Source organism: Zootoca vivipara, chromosome 3 (assembly GCF_963506605.1).
Source record: "Zootoca vivipara chromosome 3, rZooViv1.1, whole genome shotgun sequence".
Taxonomy (NCBI): Eukaryota; Metazoa; Chordata; class Lepidosauria; order Squamata; family Lacertidae; genus Zootoca; species Zootoca vivipara.
In genome coordinates, this window is record NC_083278.1 from 43,642,307 (window position 1) to 43,667,857 (window position 25,551).

Consider the following 25,551-nt stretch of genomic DNA (forward strand, 5'->3'; position numbering starts at 1 on the left):
ACGGAGCGAGGCAGAGAAATGTCCGCCGTCGCGCTCCGTCCGCGGAACGTTCTTGAGCTGACGTGTGAGAGCCAGAGGCCTCGCCGTTCCCACTCCGCCGCCGACGCCTTCTCCTCCTCCTCCCCCCCTTTCCCCGCCCCCTCCTCGGACGCGGGGCAACCATGGCGGCTACCTGGGAAGAGATCCTGAAGTTGTCCCAGCAGTTCCAATCCGCCCAGTTCGCCCAGGCGACGCAGAGGTGAGGGAGGGGGAGGGAAGGGGAGGAGCCACCTGCGAGCCCCCCTCGCGCGGACAAATCTCGCGCGACGAACCCGAGGCTCCTTCATTCCGTGCTCAGCAGCAGCAGCCGCTACAACGGCGTCCCTCTGGGCCGCGACCCGTAATGCTCCTAGAAGCGGCGCAGCCCTTCAGCAGGGAAGGGGTCTCTGCTCACCTTAGTGCCGTAATGCTCTTAAGGGGGGTTGCCTGTTGTTGTTTTCATCCCCGCTCCACGTGCTCTGCTTTTGACAACCTTGGCGTACAGAAATACAGTATGGCGGGGCTAGAACTTTTCCTGGCCTAGAGAAAAATGTCACCCGGATAATACTCATTTGCTAAAGGTGCTGCTGCCAAGGGCATAGGAGCCAGTGAAGCAGCAGCAGCAGCGATCCTGTCCGGCCTGGGAATCCGTGCTTTGCTCGCTGCTGCCCTATCCCACGCATCCTGCAAACGTGTCAACAGGTCCCCCGTGCATTTAACATTTGAACAAGCGCCCGAGGCCTTTCCTGGTATCGGTCTCCTGTGTCGGCCTGCTTTGCAGCAGAAGCACTTAAAAGGGTCTTGTAACTCCTGACATATCTATCTGGGGAATCAGCTTTCGGCCTGCTCCTCATGAAGTGGACTCTTTAGTCCAGGCATCCCCAAACTTCGGCCCTCCAGATGCTTTGGACTGCAATTCCCATCTTCCCCGACCACTGGTCCTGTTAGCTAGGGATCATGGGAGTTGTAGGCCAAAAATCTGGAGGGCTGCAGTTTGGGGATGCCTGCTTTAGTCCGTGGAAGTTTCAATGTTTGGACATTTTCAGAATATGTATTACGGCATACTGTTTTGTAATTTTTTAAAATATAATAATATAAAACTGAAAAGCCCATGGCAGTCCACAAGGTCTAATATTTAGCAGACAGTGTTTTTGTGAGCTTGTAATCAGGCTGGCAATTGCTTTCGTTTGTGGAATTGCCTTAAAACACAATACAGACATCTGTTCCATTTAGCTGCAAAAAAGATCCATTGATGTCCATTACTCATAATTAGTGTCAGTGCATTTTGAATGGCGACCAATATTATCCAAAAACACAATATGATGTTACATTTCAAGTTCTGATACAGTCTACTGAAGATTTTTAAAAAATCTGCAGTAATTCTGTGAAAACTGCATTAAACATCCAGTGTTGAATGTACCTACAAGTTGCTATTCTGGTGTTTGGGAAATGCCTTGGAATCAAAGGTGTCAGGAGAAAGCTGTTGGAAATCAGTATATATGAAGCTCCACAAAGTTTGATCAGCCCAAATAAACAACTTTCTTGCCTGTTTTGCACCAGCTAATCTGGAGTACAGACCCCAGTAACGTTCCCAGTTTTATTAATATTGATTAGAATCCCTGCTTAACCTGTAAGCATGGTGTGGTGGTAGTGAAACTCACCTTTCTGTTTTCTGTTTGCAGTAAGACAGAGCGTTAAGGGGTAATTTGATTGTATTGTCGATCTGTCAGAAACACTTGTCTTAACTGAAAATTTCTGTGGCATAAATAGATTGCTAAAGCTTCTCCAGATTGTCTTAGAAATGAAGTAGCACTTGTTTAAAATCAAGTTGTCAGGATCTCATGCAAGATGTTTTGCTGTTCTTTTATGTATGCAGACTGTCAGAACGTAATTGCATAGAGATCGTTTCTAAGTTGATTGCTGAAAAACAGCTGGAAGTGGTGCATACTCTTGATGGAAAAGAGTATATTACTCCTGCACAGATTAGCAGAGAGATACGTGATGAACTTCATGTTCATGGTGGTAAGTGTGCAAAAAAATATATCTAAACATGTTTACAAGCTTAACTTCAGAGAAAGAAATTTTAAAGGTAATTTGCTTTGGAAAATAAAACTACATAGAAACATGTATCCTTCCCATCAAGACATTTAAGGGCCATGATTCTAACACTATTACATAGTGCAAATGGACTCGCTGAAGTAAAATAACCATTAGTAAAATAAACATTAGAAAGAGACTCCTGTTAATATATCTTCAAGATCAGCTAGCGGTGGGGTGAAAAACAAAAGCAGCAATTCTGATTATCCAAATTGCTAGTGGCAGAATCCTAGCTTGGAAGGGACCCCGGGTTCATCAAATAATGGTAATGTTATGTAATTTTACATTGCAGTCCCATACATGTCTACTTAGAACTATGTTCCATTGAGTTCAATAGGATTCACTCCTAGATATGTGGGTATAGGACTACAGCCTCTATGTCATTCCACTTACCTCTCAAGCTGCTGCTGAATTTGGAATACTCAGTGTTCATTTATCATTTAAAAGGAACTGCAAAGAAGTATGTAGGATATTTTTATATGGAATTGCAAGCACAGTTTAGCACCATTCTGGTATGTTGAATACATTGTCTGCACTGAATGGGAAAGTTGTAAAAAAAAATGTAAAAAATTAAGTGAAACTGGAGACAGGATTGTAGCAGAGAATTCAGTTGTATTTACAAAGCTGCCTGGTCTTAGCTCAAAGGGGAGTAAGAGCCAAACTGTGATTAGCTATTCCGTCCCTTTGCATTTTTCATAAAAAGCACCCATGAGAGGCATGGGTTTGAATCAGAAGATGGGTTTCTTAACCCCCTCGGCACAGTTTTTTTTTTAATGAACTCTTTCCCCATTTTGGAAGTTGCCAGTTTCCTCACTCAAGATTGTGTTTGAACAGTAGCTGTGCCACTGCTGGTAACAATTAAACTCCTGGGGTATGAGGAAAAGAATAATTGAGGGAGCTTTCTTCCTGGCAAGTATCAGTTGATATCCGAAGTTTTAGCATCCCTTTCATGCTGAGTACAGGAATAAAGGCAAAGGTCTGGGCCTTTTGGGTTTTCATACCATTGTTTGTTTAGTTTAAGAACAAAGCATTAGCTACCAGCAGGCTTCATCAGCAGAAACCTTATTCTTTATGCAGATCAACAGACTTGTTTCAGTGGAGTTTACCATAGTGCAAATGATACAAACTCTTGTACACTTTGATGAGCACACAACACTTTTCACAAGCTCTTCCAAATTCATTTCAAAGCGGGGGCACTTTCATGTGTAGATCTTTTTTGAAAGGTGTCCCTCCACTGACGTAAATTGTGGTACTAGCGTGCATGGAAGATCTAGAGCGTGCCTGCAAAATACTCTTTACTATTCCAGATGTTGCTGCTGCCACCACCTTTATAGTTAACATCATGCTGGTCCAGATATGTGTAAAGATTTCTACACAAGTGGCATGACTTTCTTCCATGTGGATGTGTAGGTGCCTTTACAGTACATGTAATTGGAGAAATATGCAAGAAACCTAGAGGCAGTTGCAACTATGCTGGAAAAATTATTTATAAAGGAAGTCCTATTCACACTCCATGCTAGTAAATTCCATTTAGCAAGCAGGGTTAGTTCCCAGACAACATGCATAAAACCATGCTGGAAGTTTCAAATCAGAATGTAAAGAGTAAATGTAAAACAGTTCATTAAAATGTACTTCCTGTATCTATGACTTTCTATATTATGCATTAAAATCTGTTTGTTAATATATTCTTTCTTTTGTGACAGGTCGTGTAAACGTTGTTGATTTGCAACAGGTAACTTGCTTTAAGCATAAATACTTTTTATTTCTTTTTATCTGTGCTTAACCAGGCCAATTTGAAATATACATTTGTTTTTAATGGTTTTCTGTACCCAGATATAAGTCTCATGAAACCTAAATAGTTAGTTAGTGAATAGTGTATGGCTGGTGGGTCCCCCCTTCCCTTTTAAGCCCCCAGTCTTGCAATCTTGCAATTAGCTGATGGGTGGAGATTAAATCCTGCTGCTAGGTTACACAGTCCTGTTACCTGCTGGGAACAGGATCGCACAGCCAGTGTGGCATTAAACCCTGTCCACCCACCAGTAATGTCAGCTGGGTGGGCATGGTTTGAGGGGAAAGACCTGGCAGGCCAAATTGTCCCATGTCCTGGAGATTCCCCATCTCTGGAGTAGAGTATAAACACTTAGCTGCTAACCTATATTTCATTTTTACTAACTGTGGTGTCTCTGTAGGTTCCATTGTGTTGTTCCCATTCTCTGTAATTTTATATATTATTATAAAATTACAGAGAATGGGAGCAACATAATCACAGTGTTCATCAACATAAGCACACCATCACACTGTTTTAATTTTTGAAGCCTGTTTTAGCCTATCAAGGAAGTTGGGCTTTTTAAATGTCACAGTATGCACAAATAACAATGACTGATCACTGAAACAGTTAGGGAATTAATATTTCTGCTAACCTTTTTCCATCTGAAAGCTTCAGTTAAATTGAAGCTTTTCATAACAATTAGACATTTTATTACATTGTGTGTTAACTTGTCTTGATTGCTATTTTCTTTTCCAATTTTCCTTTTCAGTTAAGATACACCTGTACCTGAATTATTGAAAAGTAGCTAGTGTGTAATGGTTTGTGAATTTGAAAGTATATCATTTTAACAGTAGATGATGGATTTGAATTCTAGATGCTAACCTGTTTCTCCCCCCCCCCCCTTGCAGGTAGTAAATGTAGATCTGCTCCATATTGAAAACCGAGCTAATGACCTTGTCAAATCAGACCGAACAGTTCAACTAGTATTGGGGCAGCTTATAGATGAGTGAGTTCTTTCAAGAGTGATTAAATGCAGTGTAAATGTGTAATGGGCTTTTAGATGTGATTAATCCAGAATGAGGAAATGGAAGGCAATAATTATGCATTGTGTCTGCGAATGTACTCCTTTACTGCTTTTGTACAAGCTCAGCAGTTGAAGTCATACAAACATTTGAGAACCCCTTTATTGTTTTATGCTCGCTAATGCAAAGGAAAGCATTTAAACTTTCCTCATTACGGTTGAGACAAAGACAGAAAAAACTCTGGAAATTAAAAGGAGGGGGCTTTTGTCCCTTTTATGCCCAGTGTGTTTAGAGGAGATGGATGAGACTCCTTAGCATCAGTAGCAAGTAGTTTGCCGTCTTGGGTCATTTGAAAGAGAGACACAGTGTGCAAGGAACTCTTACTACTTAGTGTAATGTGTATCACCTTTAAGAATCGGGTGATGGAAAGAACAAATGGGGAGTACACAGGTCCTGCTTGCAGGCTTCCTATATGAATCTGGTTGCCAGCTGTGAGAATTAGGATGCTGGACTAAATGGGCCTTGGGCAAACTATATATAATGACAACCAGATTAAATCTCAGTTTATATCTAGTATTTATGCAGTGTTCTATTGCTGACATGGACTACTCGCCATATGTTTGCTGTGATAATCAGATATGGGTGCCATTCAGTTTAAACGCCAATATCAGCCTGCAATCTTTTAAGTTTTAGAAATGAGCTTCAGAGGAGATGAATATATCAAGCAACAGAACACTATGAAGAATTACATTTGCTTTATCAGTTTTGTAAAACATGAAAGCTAACTTCTGTTTGCGAGAGAATGATCACATCTTTTACAAAATTTGTAGTAGACACAACATACACTTAATGTTTTCATATAGGATTACTATAAGCAAATAATGTTACGGCACGCAAGGAAAATTTGGAATTTTATACTACTTTTTTCCCATATTAGGAATTACCTAGATCAGATAGCAGAAGAAACAAATGACAAGTTACAGGAATCTGGACAAGTGAAAATATCTGATTTGTGCAAGGCATATGACCTTCCTGGAGATTTCTTGAAGCAGGTAATTAATATGAAAATGGCCAACTTTTCACTAAAGCATGTGATATTTCACCTCTAGTAACTATTATGATAATAAGTTCCAGTATCAAATGCACTAGCTTGTGATCTAAGTTTGACAACATCTTTTCTTACCGGTATGTTACTTAAATGGTTTTTATTTGCTTATTACTTCTAAATACTGTGACTGCAGTATTGAATCTAATTTCCTGGCAGCCACTGTGTCTAATAATAGGGAAGTGAAGCAGTCCTTTCAAGAATAAGAAAGGAACACCTATCTGATCTACTACTTCAGTAAAATTCTCTGAAAAGGCTAAAATAATTCTGAGATCCGTAGTCATTTGTTAGCACAGACCATTGGGCTGTAGAAATTGGAAGTGTTTGTTGATTACTCAATGTGGTGGTTTGCAGCCAGATGAGCAAAAATGCACTTTCCTAAATTAACATACCATGTAAGAATGATAGGTGTCGATTATTGCCTTCTGGATCACAACTTCATCGATAAGGCACCAGCAATTCAAGGATTTCTCCCTGTTTGGCCCCTAATCTTACATTCATTCAACATTCCCTCCTGTAAGACTCTGATATGAGGAGGTGGCTCTGAAATAACATTAGAGCGTTTGGCTTGGGGGTAGCATTCATTCATTCATTCATTCATATATAACATTTGTTTTAAAACATGCCACCTTTTATTTTAGATTTCAGGGTTGCATACAAGGCTTATTAAGATCTTTAACTGAGTCATCTTGGCTGTCTGAAATAATATCTGAAATGTATCTGATTAGGGCCCTGGAACTATGGCCAGGCTTGGAAAGCCCGCCTTTCTACCTCTTAAAGGACATTTTGCCAGAAAGACCTTCATTTTTAAGCATAGAATTGTTTTAGAATAAATAAGATGAAATTCAAATAAAAGAATGCAGACCAAAGGTTTTAGAAATCTGCTGCCATTGACAGATGGGACACAGAGCACAGCCAAAGATTCAAGCAGAAGGATAATTCCAAGTTAGACAAATTTTTGAAACACTTATCGCTCTTGAATCCACTGAGTATTGTTCAGAATGTACCAGTAGGACTACAGAAGGTGGAGGCATCCATCAGCTGCAAAAACGTAATCCGAGTGCTATAATGTGTTCCATACTTCAGAGCTTCCTTACTATCAAGTCCCATGATAGTAAGCAGGAATGCAAGTCTCTGTACATTGGCTTAATTGTCTTCCTGAGCATTCAAGTTCTGAAGAGGGATCTCTTATCTGCACCTAGAAGCAGTGGTGGATTAATGGTTGGTTGCAGTCTAACATCAAATCCTGTCTCAAGGCTGAATCCACATGCACGTATTAAAAGCCTGCTAAAAGCAGTATAAAGTCAGAGTGTAAAAACAGTGCAACGTCAAATAGCTTCTCCGGTTAATTGCTGTGTTTATGTTCTCAGGCATTTTCCATCCGCCTGGGCAAAATTATCCATGGGAAAATTGATCAGGACAACCGAGGAGTGATTTTCACAGATGCATTTGTCACACGGCATCGGGCCCGTATCCGTGGTCTGTTCACTGCCATTACCAGGTAAACTGAAAGGCACATTTCTGTTTTGGGATAAACAGCTGTGATTTATCTGCTCCTTGTGTGAGATATGCAGATACTTCCTGCATAAAAGCAAGATTAAATTTTCCAGAGCAAACTTAACTGTTTTTAATTACCTTGCAGTGGCAACTGCATCACTTTGGCTCTGGCTTTTCATCAAAGAATCTGCTCCTATAAATAGACAAAAGTTGGACATGCTCCAACTTTTCTGATAAAAAATTCCAAATCTTTATGCAGCTGCTGAAGTCCCATCCTTAAATGTTTCCTCCCTGCAAAATCTCCACAAATTTCTTGCCTTTTAGCAGTGAAAAATCTGGAAACAAAAGGTATTGGTGGTTGCATAACATATTCTAACAGTATTCTGTTTATGAAGTAGAAAATAGCAATTTATTTTATTCCAGTATTCACAAACTTGGTGTTCGAAATGGAATAAATAAAGATATTTAATGAGGGATTCACTGTTGTGCTAAGGCGGTGGTTCCATGAGGACAAACATTTTGGCTTGCCATGTGGAAGGATCCCCATGTGCTTTTATGGCAGATCTTCCAGCTCCCCCAAAACCAATTTTGGTTGTGCACAGGGGAAGGGGGGGTCCCATTGCACACATGGAAGTCCTTCCACAGGGCTTTTGCTGATGGGCAAATTGATCAGGACAACGGAGGGGTGATTTTCACAGATGCTGAATCCTGCCCAAAGTGTTTATGTATGAGTGTCCTGGTTTCTTATATATATATATATCACTTCTCTCTTTAGACCTACACCAATAATTAACCTAATAACTCGGCATGGATTTCAGGAGCATCTGCTTTACTGTGAGTTTTGTTCAGACTTCTTTAATGCTGATTTTTGTTGTAATTAATATTAGAAAATGTTAAGAGGCAATTAAGATAAAGTTTGGAGCTTGCGTACCTTTTTCTTCTTTCGAAAGCAAAGTGAAACTGACCCATTAAAGGGCATCTTTCATCTTTGTTTGTTTTGTTTTAGCTCCAGTTAAACAGTTTTGGCATTGCATGGCATGCCTTATAGGGATAAGCCTCCCTCATTGCCAAAGGACTTCTGCAGGACTTAGCATGTGCTACCTAAACTATTCCAGCTCTTGCTTACTACACATCATTCTTATTTGTTCCTCCTGTTCATTATCATTTAATGTAGTTTGCATTTATTTTGACCAACCGTTTTCTGGCTGCCGACACCTTCAACATACAGATTTTCCTTGTCCTAAATAAGAATATCTTAATTAAATGAATTCGTTGCAACCTAAAGTGAAAATCAGACAGTAACTAAATGAAGCCCATATTAAATACATGCATTCAAATGATGTATTATTATTTCTTCAACACTAGTGTACGAATCAGGCAAACAAAGCTGATGTATTTTTTTTAAAGCTTTAATAAGACATACCACCCACAAAAATGTAAATAATGAAAAAAAGAATCCATAGCACACACTGTTGCTGACTGCAAATGTCTGCTGAGACTGTGCTGAAGAAACAGCTGTTTCCTGTGACTTCTTCCCACTTGTTAATATATAATATACTGTATTACAGGAAGCAAGTGAGAGAACAGTTAATATCTATCTATCTATCTATCTATCTATCTATCTATCTATCTAGGTGTGTCTGTGTGTTTAAATAAATTAACTTGCCCAGAAAAAATACAGGCCTGCATATATCCCTCTGAGTTGTGGTTGTAATCCCTGTGTTTTTAATCACATATTCACAAATATTTCTAATGCTGTGGCTGCTTTGTTTCTTTTCCCAGCTATGCTGGAAGAACTTGTTAGTACTGGACGTTTGAAAGGCACAGTCGTTGGTGGAAGGCAAGATAAGGCTGTGTTTATCCCTGACATCTACTCCAGAACACAGAGCAACTGGGTGGATTCATTTTTCAAGCAAAATGGTTATTTAGGTAACTTACCACTTTTGAACAAACTTTTCTTTCTGAAAGTTACTGGTCAAGAGAAGCATATTTCTGGGAGATCTCCCCCCCCATCCTCTGACCCTAATATATCCCACTTTTCCTCATCAGTAGTGGTTGGTGCCTATTGAGTCTGGTAGAGCAGGGAGGTTAACAGTAGGCAGAGCCAATAACTGACAGAGCCCATTCTTGTTTTGTCCCCATCCTCCTACCTCCCGAGTTCTACAAGGGCAAGACTAAAACTAAGGAGGAGAAAGCCGACAGTCAGTGCCAGCCTCTGTCCTGGCTGGAAGTAAGAAGGCAAGTAGCTGGGGGCTGACGGGTGAGTTTTGTGGGGCAGCACCCTCCTCCCCTTAATAACCAGCCTCCACTGCTCATCACCAGTGCAGGAGATAATGCAATGCAGAACATCACCATCCCCTGCTCCCTAGTATAGTTCCTGGGTTGGAAGGATGAATTCCTGAGCTCCTCCTTTGGGCCTGGATGAAGCTGTGAGCTTTGGTAATAGGGGGCAGGTTTGGAAGAGCAGACCTAATCCCACTCTTTAATCCACACATGACAATCCACACATGACAGGACAGCAGGGAATGGACAAGACCAGCCCAACTCTTCATTATTCCATTCAGTGAAGCTATTGCTGCTGTATTGGGGAAAATGGAGGGAGTGATATAGTGAGCAGACTTGTGGAAGGCTCCCTCCCTTGCCCACCTGACAAGTTTCACCAGGTTAACATACAAACACCTGTTCCTGGGTTCCCTACCGCTTCAGAGTGAGCAAGAAACAAAAGCCACAGAGGGGCTGTGAAGAGGGTGGTTAGTGTCCACTGAGAGATGTCTAGCCCTTTGTCCCCAGTTTTGTTTTGTTTCGGTTTAGTTTTCTTCAAAGTCAAGGACTTTCTGTAATTTTGTAGAATTTGATGCATTGTCCAGACTTGGCATCCCAGACCCTGTGAACTACATAAAGAAAAGGTACAAGTCCTTGCAGCTCTTGTTTCTGAAATCATCTTGTGTTGGTCAGGAAATTGTGGATCAAGTGGAGGCCTCCGTGGATGAAGCCATCAGCTCTGGAACGTGGGTGGATATAGCGGTATGCTCTTCGCTTTTCATTTCTTTCCGCTGGCTTTATTTTGCAAAAGGGCTCACAGCTCAGTGATGCAGCACAGGTCCTGAATGAGCTTTTTGCACTAGCACAAGGAGATTTCCCCCCTCATGCACACTATGCGTCATCCCCAAATCTCCTGAGAGTTGAGCAAATTTAAAGGGTGTTTGGGGTAAGAGATTTGAGAATGTTCCTTCACGCAGGGGAAATCCTTGCACTGCCAAACATTCACTACAGAGCTACATTGTCTACAACTGTTTGCCTTCAGAAGGACCCAGTTCAATCCTTGGCATTTCCTGGTGGGGTCATGGGGGATAGATTCCCTGTTAGAGATCCTGAAGAACCACTGCCAGCAGCACAGAACCAAATGGACCAATTATCTGTCTATATAAAGAAGCTCCCTATGTACCTATATGGCAACAGACTATTTTATGCAGTTACACAGAGGAAAATTATACACCACAGATTTAAAGCAATGATTACTGCAATTTGCAAGGACATGGCAGTTGAAAGGTCATCACTTGCTAGTCTCGCTTGTTCCAGCTTGAGAAGCATTAAGCCCTAATTTCAAAGCATAATTTCTGCCAAATCAAAATTGAGCAAGAGCTTAGGGTTGATATGGCAGAATCTAATACTGCTTGAGATGCTATTTTTGTAGATGGGACTTCAGTTCTTAAACAAAAAAGATTTGCTATCAAGCTTTATGTCTCAATAGACATAAAGTATTCCTGTATTCCATTTATCCAAAAGCGGCTTTTAGCTTTGTGATAGAAACTGTTCCTTATCGGGTGGGGGTGGGAGGGAGCTATAGAGCTTTGAAGACTGAAAGCATACTTACTCCTCCAAATAGGTGCCACATGCATTTTTAATTACCAAAGGTACTATGGCCCAGGCAGCTCTGAAAGAGAGTGATAAAGTCACTAACTGAATTCACAGGTTAACTCTAATACCCTTGTGTGTTTTACAACATTCTGTAATTCCAGTTTAAAATTCTTCACACCACTTGCCTGTAGATTTGCAGACATACTTTAGCTCACAGTTGCTTCACTGCAATAGATGACTGCAGCATTTTTGTACAGATGGATAGAAACCAGTTTTGTACAAAGTGGCAGTAATAATTTTCCCAACAAGCCCTAGCAAAGTTCCCTAGAAACTGGGAATTATATGTTTATCTGTCATCATCCAGACGGAGGGCACTGGTTACTGTTATCAAATACTGCAGGTTATAAAATGCCTTTTGAATTGGCTTTATATCCTACCTAGAGTTTTTAATTTGTATGTTATTTTAACGCAAACACGGCAAGTAGCTTGAAACAGCTTTGACACTACAAAAAGCTGTAAAGTTGTTATTTTGTCAAAATGCTTTGCTTTCCCAACCTCCCTTCTCTCAATGTCATATTTACATTTTCAGTTTTTCTGGGTTTAAAAAAATCCTCTTTATTAATGACTTTGGATTGTACATTCATCCACCTATTCATATCTCTAACACAAGACAAAGATTAAATGAGTAGACAGGCAGGATTTTGCATCAAGGTAACCTAAATTCTGCACCTTACTAAAGCTGATTTCTGCAGTATCAACTCTGCAGATTGAGTCAATGCAGAGAGATGTGCATAATTTTTTTTCTGCTGCAGAAAGTTATTCAGAGTAATAAATCCCCACCTCACTTCTCATACTTTTGAGATTTCACCTGGCATCGTTTAGACACCTTTCAAACCTTTTCTTACAGCTGTAAAAACTAGCAATTTTTTTTAAAAAAAAAATCTCAGGGCTGCTAAATTCTGTGCCAGGATATGAATGTCATGAATGGTAGTTATACAAACAACTCTGTATATATTGTAGCTAGTTGGCTAAACAATAAATAACAATGTGATGGTTTTTGTTTGGCTTTGCTTCTTTGCTCCTAGCCTCTTCTTCCAAGTTCATTCTCCGTAGAAGATGCCAGCATGTTGCTCCAGCAAGTGATGAGATCCTTCAGTAAACAACCTTCAACTCTGGTCTTTGGTGACACTAATGTAGTCAGTGAGAAATTTATCAACAGCTGTGCCGATTTGTTTAGTGATCTGATGCACCAGAAAGCTGAAAAGGTTTGTTTCTGGGCACGTTGTTTTAGAAAAGGACTGCATGAGTTACGGCCGACCAAACTCAGTGCCGCTCACCAGTAATGCAGTGTGGCCTGTCAGGGGCTCTCTCCTTCCCCAGCTGTCTTTGCACTTCGATTCAAGCAAAATCAGTATATTCATTGAGCCCTTGATAGAACAATCCCTGGCTGGTGGGCTGCATTCAGCTTCACTGGTCACATGTTGTGCAAGCCTGGCTCTAGCACATATTAATGATGTATTTATGTCTTTGAGATGAACTACCCACCCGTGGAATCAGCATTGCCCATCTTTGGGTTTTACATTTAGTTTTGCTTATAGTTAAAAATGGCGCCTTTATTTTATAAGGTTTGTGCAACACATTTTGGGAGAATATTGGGATGCCGTCACATTTGGTTCATATTCCTTGAATATGTCTGTCCCTGTTTCAAATCTGAAGCCAGTCACTGTCAGATTCTTGGCTTTCCTACTGTGATAATCAAGAACAAAACAGCAGGTGGCAAGGAAAGGTTGTCTAGTGATTATTTCTAGGTGAGAGTACAACAAAGAAAACTGAGATATGTTGCTGCATTTCAAAGTAAAATAGCAAAAAAATTGGGATTATTCTGTTTATATTTCTTGCATATCTTCTTCCTATCAAAACCAGCATAGCTCAGTGGATAGTGTCAAAGTTTAAGGTCATAGTGTTGTGCTGGAACCTGGAAAAGGTGATACCTCATGCAGATATTAGCTGAGTATGTGTCTGTCATGTGTTGCACTGGGACATTATGTTCATGCTAAACAGGAGGGGAGATAGTATCAGAAACCTTACGGATTTGCAATGCATCTCACATGAACAGGTGCATGTATGATCTTCATTTTAGGAAATGAAAAATAACCCTGTGCACTTAATCACAGAAGAGGACCTGAAGCAGTCTGCATTTGTAGAAAATGCTTCTTCAAGTAAAAAAGACAAGAAAGATGAAAGAAGAAAGAAGGCAGCAGGTAAGAAAATGGAGGCATAAGTTACTTGGTTACTGATTCCGTGGTTTCTTCTTGTTAGTTTGGCAGCTGTCCTGTTGGCATGACAAGGACTTCTCCCTCATTACAGCATTGACAATAGAGACTCAGGTTTTGGGAAGAAAGAATATGGCTTCTCTTCTTTGCTGACTATTGCCAAATTTTCACTGCCCAAGGAAATGCAAAGAAAAAGATTGTTGGAGGGAGCAGGGTAACTCTGCCATTATATTCTGTAGCTGGACATGGGAAGCAGAACAACTCCTCTCATCATCATCACCACTATTCACAACTTATTTATGTAGTTTTGACCCACTGTAAGACTCTTGACTCAATGAGAAACATTGGTTAATTGTTTGTGGGGAAGAACATTAACATGTACAGTAAGCCCCCAAGAGAACAGAGTTTTCTAGGGCATGGTGGCTGTCCATATAAGGCAGACTCTAAAGCTGTAATTAGATGGAAGGAATTTATACCAGTGTAGTCTTTATAGCTATTTCTCTTATTTATTAGCATTCCCCACCAATGTGTAATTCATGCAAATTCACACGTTTATATACCGTACATAATGTTAAAAACCAGTTTATCAAACCATAAAGCTTTGGCCAGGATGTTAATGATTGTGTTCTGATAGCACAATATGATGGATGTTTACTCAAAAGTAAGCTCGTCTCTATTCAATGGGGCTCAGAGGAAGCTGCATAGGATTGCAGTCTAAGTAAGGAATATTCATTTAATTGAGTAATTTCATTTAACAAATGATAGGATGAAAAGGATTTGCTAGAGTTTAGAAACTATTTACACTGAATAGCCTGAACATGATCAACCAGAGTCGTGATTGTATAGTGCTGTTTATGCTGAGCGGCTCTTAACAAACTTTATCAAAGTTTGATATAATGCTTTTGTTCTAAAACAGAGTACCCGTTGTATGCCAAAATAAAAATTACCCTTGAATTTGACACTATTGTTTTAACATTGCTCATGTGTGGAGGAAAAATGTATGGGATTGGAACACTCACAAATTGCAATTATACTTCTACTCAGAAATGAGATCCATTGAGTTCATTGGGGCTTACTCCTAGCAAAGTGAGCATTGAGTTGTAGCCCAAGTATTACGATTAGTTGGTTGAGGGTCATTTGAAATAAAATGTGCAGGTGATGGTTTTGTTCAAAAGGCAAAGAGTAATAATGAATGTTTCCTGTTTGGCATTGCTGAACTGTGTTAATTTCATTGTCAGTCAGCTTAAATGCATTTCCTTTCATTTTGATTATGGAACTTGCTGTGGACATGGATGTCAGGGATGAGCCAGAGGTTTCAAGTTTCCCAGAGGGAGGGGGAGACACAGGGTTGGAGGAAGGAGGAGGTGTGCCCGAGGGGGAGAAAGAGGAGAGAGTTATTGAAGTCAGTCTAGAGGAACAGACAGGGAGGGATATAGAGGGATATAGAGCAAGGGTAGGCAACCTAAGGCCCGTGGGCCAGATGTGGCCCAATAGCCTTCTCAATCCGGCCTGTGGACGGTCCGGGAATCTGTGTTTTTACATGAATAGAATGTGCCCTTTTATTTAAAATGCATCTCTGGGTTATTTGTGGGGCCCAGCTGGTGTTTTTACATGAGTAGAATGTGTGCTTTTATTTAAAATGCATCTCTGGGTTATTTGTGGGCCATAGGAATTCGTTCATTTTTTTCTTCAAAATATAGTCCAGCCCCCCACATGGTCTGAGGGATGGTGGACCAGCCCATGGCTGAAAAAGGTTGCTGACCCCTGATATAGAGCCGGGGATTTCACAGGAGCAGCAAGGGTTAAGTTCCAGTTCAGAATCGGAGGGGGGGGGAGGTTTAAGCCAGCTCTTGCAATCGTGTAGAGAAGAGGAGGGGTGAAAGACAGAGCAGGAGAGTTCACCATTTTCTGGCTTGCTGGAAGACCTCAGCAGAGATCTGAACTGAGTGACTCTGATGAATGATCATTATGTGCTAATAACCGGTTGTAAATACTGTAAATAAAGGCTATAAAAACGTCAGGAGACTCTCTGGTGATTGTGTGAAGAGAGGAAGCCCGTCAGCGCTGACAATTGCTTTCTTTCATTTTACCGTTATCTTTTATTTGCCTTAAGTCTGAGTCACATTTCATAAGGATCAGTTTGCTTTACTGATGAAGTAGAAATTAGAACAAATATTGAAATACTATACTACTCTTAGCTCTTTCTTTCTTTGATTATGCATGCAAGTATACTAACTCCTGTTTCCTTTCATAGTATAGTCAGGGTTATTATTTTTGTCATTATATTTGTCAAAGCATCACTTGACTTAGTAATACTCCACATGCTAATCAAGTAGTTTTTCCACCAGAGGGCACTGGAAGTGTGAAAAGTAGCGGTGGTGGAGGAAATGCCAGAGAATTTAAGATCAAGAAAGCCAAGAAGAAGGGCAGAAAAGACGCTGACAGTGATGAGGAATCACAAACAAGTAGCTCAAGTTTGTCGTTTATTCTACTATAGTAACCTAATCCTTGTAGTTTTGTAAATGCAGTACTGTTGCTCTGAGTTTGTAATAAAATATTCTCCTATAAGATATCCAAATATATTAGTATGATTATCTTTTTCTCTAAGATGATTACCATATTTTTCCGTGTATATCACACCCCTTTATTTGGGACTCCAAATAAAGAAAACTGAGGGAGATTGCCCAGAGTTGTTAAGCTTTTTTTGGGGGGGGGAGGATTACCCAGAGTTGTTGAGCTTTCTGGGGGCGGGGGGATTGCACAGAGTTGTTGTTTGGGGGAATTGCAAAAAAACACTCACCTGCCTGACCGATCCTGATACTAACAGGAATGTATTTCGTGTTCTTACACTGGGGAGATTTCAAGTAAATTGAAGGTATTAATTCTGTTTCTCATTATCATTGCAGATAAGAGCAAGCACCTCGAAATCCCTTTTCTGTCACCAGAAGAGATTGAGGATGTTTTAAGAAAACATGTAAGGGACTGTCCTGAAGAGCTTATAACAGAACTTGCTGACCATCTAATAAGGTAATTTCAATTATTTATCTCAGTTTTGACTTACCGTAAACAGTGCCTAACACATCCTCTAGCTCAATGAAAAATCAGAATTCCAGTGTTCCATCTTGCAAGGCTTTCGTTAATTAATTAAATAATTCGTTCATTCATTCAAAGCATTTATATCCCACTCTTCAGCCAGAAGGGCTCCCAGAGTCGCTATTGTATCAATAAAAGAAATTCAGTAACTATTAACGACTACAATCTAAATAATAATAATAATAATAATTTATTATTTATACCCCGCCCATCTGGCCGGGTTCCCCCAGCCACTCTGGGCGGCTAAAAAATTTACAACCAATAAAAAATGGTAGGGAAGATGAAATCAAGCAAACTTATGTTACCAGGGTCCCATATTTATCAAGTGTGATGAAAGCAGACGGCTCAAAGTTCAAAAGACAGGCCTTGTTGGGCCCTTGAGATATAGCTTGCTGACCCTCCCTTCTCTGATGTGTCTGCAGCAGAAAGTTGTTGATCTCACAAAAAGCAGCTCCAAGCCAGCGAAAGAAATCATTTTTAAAGCAGTCACACAGGGCAGACCCCTCCTCCTTTGTTGCCAGCTGCCATTGCTAACTACTGCAGTTGCAGGCTATGTGAATAGCCTGTGTGGTGCTATTCTAGCTATTGTGTTGTGTACAAAAAAAAAAAAAACAGTTGCAGCTGAAGTTCTTAAAATGCCCTTGGCTTTAATTTTCAACTTCTGATAGGAAAGCAAGTTACTGTATTTTGTTGTTTTGAGGTTCTGTAGTATTTGGAGAAATACTAGTCTCTTGCTAATATATTTCCTCCCCCCCCCCTTATTTAGGCCCTTGACCAAGAGTTATCAGGAAGTTGTGCGTTCAGTATTTATGTCCTCCACTTCTACTTACTCTGGAGCTAGCAGGAAAAAGACCATCAAGGACTTGCAGGAAGAGGTGTCCACCCTCTATAATAATATCCGATTGTTTGAAAAAGGGGCAAAGCATTTTACAGGTACAGCTTGGATTGTATCTAAGGTGCAGTGCTAGGTAACGAGTTCCAGTAGCACTAGATTTCTGCTTGAGCAACAGAACTTCCTCCCCTCTCCCCATGCACACCTTAAATCTGTTCTGAGGGTTTCCTCAACCCACTAGAGCAAATATCTTCAAGCTTTTTAAACCCAACCTTCCCATTTAAACATGCATTTGGGGATCTGCTTCTCAATCTCTTACCATATGTTTCCATGGTGGTAGCGCTCCTGTTTCCATGGTGGTAGTGATCCCGCCTTAGAGCAGGCTGTGACCCACCAGTGGGTCCCTGCCCACCCATTGAAGGACCAGTGCTCTAGAGCAGATTTGGGGAGCGCACGGGGCACACGTGGGGGGAGAAAAGGGAAGTTCCATTGCTCAGTACTGTATATAGATGATGCCACACTTTCATCTTCGGAATGAACTTATGGTTTAACACATTGTTGCTGGGCAGTTTCTGATTTCAAAAAGAACTCTAAAAAGACTAGAAACATTTAAGGATTTTATATGAATGCCAAATACAGGAAGAGTGTAAGTGCTTCTGCTTCCCTTCAGTTATTCGTACGTTTGAGCAGAAGGAACATCAGAGTATTCATAGCAGACTATGAGGCAACTCCTGAAATACTTCACACATAGGCTTTTAAGCTTAGTAGCTGAATGGCAGTTTCCCCCTTCACCCCCTGACTTGGATTTTATTTCCTACCAATTCTGTGATGATACTGCCCATCCATTTACTTAAACTTTTTACATCTTTGGTTTCTATTCTTCTCCCCCTGTCTACATCCACACAGATATTTTTGTGTGGATGTTCATTGAATTCTGCCATTTGTGATCCGCACAGAACTGCCTGTAGGAGTCAAGTTTAATATTTGCTTTCTCTGCTTGAAGCAAAAGATGGCCTAGTTTGAAACATCTTGTCTGACCTTTCCAATAACATTTGCAGGTCTTTCATGCATTGTGATGCCACGGACATTTTAACACCTGTAAAAGCAGCTGGAAGCAGAGTGAGAGTTGCTTTGTGGTTGGGAAATGGCTGAGGCCTGTCTAGATCGGCTAATGTAATATGCAAATATTTACAAATTGTCTTTTTAATCGCAGAAATTCTGTTTTGCAGATGAGACGCAAAGTAACATTGCCAAGCACATGCTGAAGACGTTTTGCACTGACATCACTAACCTCATCTTCAACTGCCTAGCTGCTGATCAAATGATGGCAGCAGAAGACTACACTGCCATTACCACCGAGGTACCTTGATATTATTTCCTATTATCTTCACAGATTCTTAAAGCAATTAGTTCATATCCGCCCACCATCATTGTAGAGCTGGACAGGGGGAGGGGGAGACCTGTGCTTCTTCAGGTGTTATTGATGGACTCCGATTCCTATCAGCCCCAGCCAGCATGGCCAGTGGTCAGGGATGATGGGAGTTGTAGTCCAACAACATTTGGCTGTCTATTGGTTCCTAGACCCTGTTGTAGGGGATGGGTTCCTGTGCTTATAAGATAGCTTAGATCTCCACAACCCCTATGGACATTTTTCCTACAGCTGCTCCCTGTCTGTAGGTCTCCAGCACAGTGCCTGCAGAGACCTTCTCTGCTAACCACAAGGTCCTGCCCCCACATGCCTCCCCCTGCTGAAATTAGGCTTAGAAGAAAACTTCAATTTTAGCTGAGAGAATTACTGATTTATTTCAAAGCAAATGGCATTTGGCGGGGCACGAGGTACAGTAAACTTGCGCCCCATGGTTGTGACCCTACTGACCTCACAGTACACACGCAATTAAATTTCACAGATCCCTTCTATTTGCAACATTACAAGGCTAATTGACATGAAGGAGGGGTGGTTCTGAGTTAGTGGGGGTTGCAGCTGGGGAGGGAAGGATTGCCCTTTTCCTTTCTCTTATGCATCCGCCTCAAAATTGCTCCCCGCCTAACTGCAACAGAAGGCTTTTCTCAAGCCTAATTGTTATGGGGGTGATCTTCCAGGACACTATAGCTGTGGGGAGAAAGTTGGCTCTTGCCTATTCAGCTACACTTGTCAGGAAGGTTACAAACACCCCACTATCTGGGGGCAGTGCAGCAAAACCACTTTTTTCCAGCCTAATTGCAGTGTGCAAGGTTCCTGTGACCATTCCTCTGGTTTGCAAATACGTCACAAGGCCCAATAAGGTTGATCCCTGCCATAGGAGATTAGTGTTTCTAAGACTACTTTCTTATTTTCTTTTAAGTTTATTGGCCAAAACATGTTGTTCATTGGAATCTAAAATTACCTTCATTGCTTTGCACACTTCTTCAAATAGATGAGGAAAAAGATTTTGAGTACTTTATCTGAAGAGACAAGAGGTCCTTTAACAAAACTCCACATTTCTCTGAATGGCAAGGTAAGTTTCAGGCATCCAATCCGCACCCACTCTCCTAAAGAAGTGTAGTTTTATTTGGTTTGTCATTCTTAATATAGTAACGGATTTTGTTCTTCACTTTTCCCTTAATAAGTCGATTTCAAAATAGGCAAACTGTAAGCGAAATAAACTGAGAGTGAGCATTTTAGTCATAGGTGTGAAAAAAGCAAGAGGGATGGGGAAAACAGCGGAGGACACAATACAGGCAAAATATCAGATACCTCTGTGTGTGGAAGGAGGTACCTCGCCCATCTGGCTGGGTTTCCCCCGCCACTCTAGGCGGCTTCCAACAATTCCCAAAATACATTTAAATATCACAGATTAAAAACTTCCCTAAACAGGGCTGTCTTTAGGTGTTTTCTAAATGTCAGGTAGTTGTTCATCTCCCTGACCTCCGATGGAAGGGTGTTCCACAGGGCGGGACACTCCACATTAGGTGAGCTTCTCAACCTGTGTGGAAAACCTTACACTGAATTTAAACGAGATAATAGCTTTGCTATTCTTTTTGTTCTGCTTCTTTTGAAGAGTTTAGAAGAGTTTGTTTCCTGTCTCGATGCTGCTGCAGAAGCTTGTGATATTATGGTGAAAAAGGGTGATAAGAAGAAAGAAAGGTAATATTTTTGCAATACATAGTTTCCCTCCATAGGCTTCTACAGGTGATCACTTTTTCAGAATGATAGGTGCAAACGTCGTTGCTTCGTTGCTGGCTAACTAGTCTTACTACTCCAAGGAATAGGGTGATAAAAATGTTTTAGAGTAAGTTAATTTTCCAGAAATGATACTTTCCAGCTTTTTGCTTATGACCTAAGCTTTCTTGGTGGTATCTAGCCATGTGAGCATCTGGGTGGGGGGGGGGAGGCATGGCTAGATACCACCAAGAAAGCTTAGGTCTTGACAAGTTGCACATCTTCATTCTGTGGCTGTTTAAAATCCTTTTCTATTTAGAATACATATGCATATACCCTGTTTCTCCTATTTTAAGACGTAGTCATAAAATAAGCCATAGCAGGATTTTTAAGCATTCAAGGAATATACCCCAAAAATAAGATATAGTGATAGGCGCAGCAGCAATGCTGGCCACGGCAGGAGGAGGAGGAAAAATATAAGCCATAGTGTGTTTTTTTGAGGAAAAATAAATATAAGACGGTGTCTTATTTTCAGAGAAACACAGTACCTACTGACAGTGCTTTTTTTCTGGGGGTGGGGATGGAGGTATACACATACCCCTAAACATATTTGTGAATCTAAGTTTGACCTCATTGAGGAGCAGTATTTCAGTATGAGTAAGAAAATGAGAGTACCCCTAAACATTTGGGGGGGGGGAACACTGCCTACTTACCTGGTAATCCATCTCATTGAACGCAACGGGTTCTATTTCTAAATAGACTTGTATATATATTGCACACATAAAAACTTGAAGCTTATGAGTCCTAAATTTGACATTGAATGCTTTCAACTTTATTAAACTGGAATTAGAAACAGCATCCTTCAAAAAATACAGAAAGATACCTCAACAGTGTGTTTACACATTTTTGTCCTCATTAAAGGTAGTTGGTTTTACTACCATGTGGCTACCAATGGGTCATCCCACCCATACAAATGGGAAGGTGAGAGTTTCTAGTTATGTGGTCCAAGTCCAAAACTTTTATTTTCAAGGAACGTTGTCTTACAGATTAATTCACCATTGTCCAAAATCTGCAAGTATTTAAATAGGTAAAAGCCTTTTCTCATCATACATCTTGTTTTTTGTCTCAGGCAAATCCTGTTCCAACACAGACAAGCTCTGACTGAACAGCTGAAAGTCACAGAAGATCCAGCTCTCATTCTTCACCTGACCTCAGTCTTGCTGTTCCAGTTCTCAACACACTGCATGCTTCATGCACCCGGGAGATGTGTGCCACAGATCATTACTTTCTTAAGTACAAAGATCCCAGAGGTACTTACACTGGAAAAAACCCAAGAAGTGCTGTAATTTCCTCTTTGCAGAAGTTGGAAAAATGCTGGCATTCACAGAAACACCACTTAATTTATTTATTTTGATTGACAGGCTGAAATCTTGTACACACTTTCTAGGAGTAAATTGTATGGAAATCAGTAAAAGTAAATATGTATAGGATTATATACGTGCATGCAGAGGGATGGAAGTGGACATTTCTGTGACTGGTTCAGTAATTAATTTCCACAACGTAGAATTCTCATTAAGCACATATAGTAAACTATGTGAGTGAATTATGTATAACAAGGGAGAAAATTAGGTATGTGGTCTACTGAATTTAAGGGAAGCAGCTACTGTGCAATATTATAGTGCAATGGCCAGGAAAAGCTGTAAATATGGGATGCAATATTTAAAATAGAATTTTTAATGATCTGCCCATTAATATTAGACAAAAATAAAATCACTCATTTAGATTTTGAAGAAATGCTAAGGTTATCTTTTTAAAATGTGATTTTAATCTTGGTATATATTTTGTGTGTACAGCTTAGAGGTTTTGATGACTAAGCGGTATGTAAATCCTGTTAAAACAGATCTCATTTGGTTTGATTCTTTTGAGACATGATCATAATTATGCTCGAAGGAAGTTGCTTTTCTCACTGTGGGTTCTTTATGAACTAACGCAATCACCATTTGATTCTAAGTTGCTCATATTGCCTTCTTAGTAGCCACATTTTGCTTCATTTTGCAGGATCAGCATTCTCTCCTTGTCAAATACCAGGGGTTAGTAGTGAAACAGCTGATAAGTCAAAATAAGAAGATTGGGCAAGGGGACGACGACTCAGTGGATGACAACCTGAATGCAGAAGAAAGCATAGAGGCAATCCGGAAAGAACTGCAGGAGCTGGCTGGCTCTGTCAAAGACCTTGTTCTCAGGCCCAGAAAATCTTCTGTAACAGAGGAATGATAATCTTAATAAAACTCATTCAGGATGTTCAAAGAGTTGGGATGTTTTCTTTGAGGAAAACTGTGATGATGCTTGAAATAGCCTTGGCCTTTAGAAGCTGTGTTTGTAATCATTATACTACAGTCCTAAACACAGCAACCATGTGGTTGGCGAAAAGAACGGAACTGCTTGTTGAAAATGCAAGGCAGCATAACCAAAGGGATAATTTGTCTTTAAAAATATTTTTGTAATATCTGGCAACTGAACAAAGCATTTGTTTAGCTTTCAAAGTGTTAAGAGTTCTTAGTTTTGTAGGCGCAGGAACAGTGCTGGTCTCAAAGGGTGGAAGACGTTGAGCATATTTTTTAAAAACTGTTGGATTGGAACTTGGTGTAGGACTGTGCAAGCTTTTGCATTTCGTAGAATTCTGTCTGATGAGTTCTTTGAAATCTCAAAGCCTACATATTCACCAAATACATTCTCACGCAATGCTTATGTTTTCCTTACCTAAAGAGATGCCATTTATTCAAAAGGTTGTTGCTTATATAAAAATGGAAGGTGTTCTTACATTTCTGTAAACTGGTCATTCTCACAGATAGAAGGGGAGAAAACAATCACTGCCCCCCCCCCAGCAGCCCTTGCATTTCTCCATCCTTTGCTACAGAGACCCTGCCAACTCTCCAGAGTTGATTTCTGTGAGGCATAGGGGGCTTCAGAGAAAAGAAAGAATTAGCTAAATTTTCACCTGTAAGAGTTCTACTACTGAGAACTCAGGAGTCAACCATATATCTCTGTATTCTGTATTTTTCATTTCCAAATTACTAACCACTTAAAAATGAAATGTCACTAGGGCCTTTTTGCACACATATTAATTGTGTGTTTGTGTATCAGGAATACATAGTGCTCTGTGTCATTTTATGGTTGTGTCAATTGTTGTGGTTAAAAAAGTTAGCATCCCCAAATAATTTCAGTCCTAATATTAGCATATATAACAGTTTCCAGTTTGTTCAATTTGGAGGGGGGTAGGTTTGTCAGAGACACAGTTTAAGATCATTGCTAGAGGTCAAATGTTGACAAATGCCCATTAAAGTGATCTCTTAAACACACTCTGCAGTGTCGCATTGCTAGATACATGTGATGTTTAACAGTATTTCACACTCTGGTGTTTATAACTTTATAATACCTTTATTATAAGACACAATATTTAATCCCTTTAAAGAATAAAAAGCTAGGAAAAGGTTATCATTAGTTCCTATGTCAGGTCTTTGTACATGTCTTGGTTTTATTGCGCAAATCATTCTCCCGAACTGCCATTCATTGAGATTTTTGTTATTGTTTGTGCCAGGCGTAACTCTTTTCATTGCTGTTACTGCTGTTTGCTGTAATTTAGATGCATTTATACCTCTTAGGGGTATAAGTTAAACCATACTTTCCATTATATATGGAGCATTTGGTTTAACAAAAAAAAAGGGGATTGCTGTTTCCTATTGTTAAGTTACTTTACAGCAACTCTGGGTTGCTTTTGTGGATACCTGACTGCAAACAAGTTTTGATGCCAGATTCTGCCTGCCCTTGAGCCAGCTTTCTCTGCATCCATGATGTGACTCATGATTGGCTCCAAGCCAGACAAAAGAAAGGGAGCTATGGCAAGGCAGCTGTGTCTGAAGTGGAAGCAAACTTGGATCCCTTTAAAATGTGATTGGTTTGAAATCATGGCAGGAATATCTGCCCCACTAGAACAAGTTTTAGTCTTTCCCTAGTTCCCTTCATCATTTGCATCCCCACAGAATTTTCCATGCTGGTTCCCATTCTTAATATTTATTTATTTATTTATTCATTGTTCACCTTGTATTACTCCCACCTCTTCCTGTTGGTTTCTTTTTTCTTTCCTTCAAGTTCTCTAACATAAGCTCCCCTTGCTCAGTGCTTCTGCTTTTTTCCATGAAACCCTTCTACCTTTCGTGCTTCTCTTCTCCTGTTACTACTGTTATTGTAAAATGGAAAACGATTTTGAATGTTTGCAATGGGAATGTGGGGGTAGTAGATTGAAGATTATGTTACTCCTCTCAAAAGAATCGCAGTGTGTTTTTTCCTCTCTCCTCACGTGAATTTTTGATGCACACAAAGATGCAAGCACCTTCATCAGGGTGCCCAATTAAATTGGAATGATAAAAAAAATATCTCCACAACGATGTCTACAACCAAAGCGGACCAATACTTCAACCAAATGTGTACAGGAACCTGTAGTCCACCTGAAATTAGTTGTGTGGTGTGTGTGTTTTTATTTAAAAAATGTAGCTGTTGTTACATGAACTCATTAAATGACTATATTGACCTACAGGACCTCCTCTTACTTTACACCGTGTAATTGTACAAATTGAAGCAGCTTCCTACATCAGAAACTGGAGAGCAGCAGATGACTGAGAATCACAAATCAGTAGTTTTAGGACCACATGGAAGCTGCAAGCAAGCTAAGAAGCAGGTGTCTCCAGTATGCCCTGTGTCACCACCATGACCTACAATATTCAGCCTATATGAAATTCTAAACTGTTTCAGAGTGCCAGCAGGTTAACCAGTGACCCGCTATAGACAAACC

At 40.3% G+C, this 25,551-nt stretch overlaps 1 protein-coding gene across 1 annotated transcript; it reads left to right on the forward strand.

Moving 5' to 3' along the window:
- The first annotated feature begins 80 nt into the window (after positions 1-80).
- Positions 81-25,293, forward strand: UFL1 (UFM1 specific ligase 1). Its single transcript, XM_035109362.2, has 19 exons — positions 81-238; positions 1,895-2,040; positions 3,819-3,847; positions 4,792-4,889; positions 5,843-5,957; positions 7,381-7,511; positions 8,283-8,341; positions 9,290-9,436; positions 10,356-10,531; positions 12,451-12,630; positions 13,506-13,626; positions 15,987-16,112; positions 16,545-16,665; positions 17,498-17,664; positions 18,793-18,923; positions 19,978-20,058; positions 20,602-20,687; positions 21,832-22,012; positions 22,761-25,293. Exons 1-19 carry the CDS (start codon positions 162-164, stop codon positions 22,974-22,976), a joined length of 2,388 nt encoding a protein of 795 aa, XP_034965253.2. The 5' UTR covers positions 81-161; the 3' UTR covers positions 22,977-25,293.
- Positions 25,294-25,551: the final 258 nt, after the last annotated feature.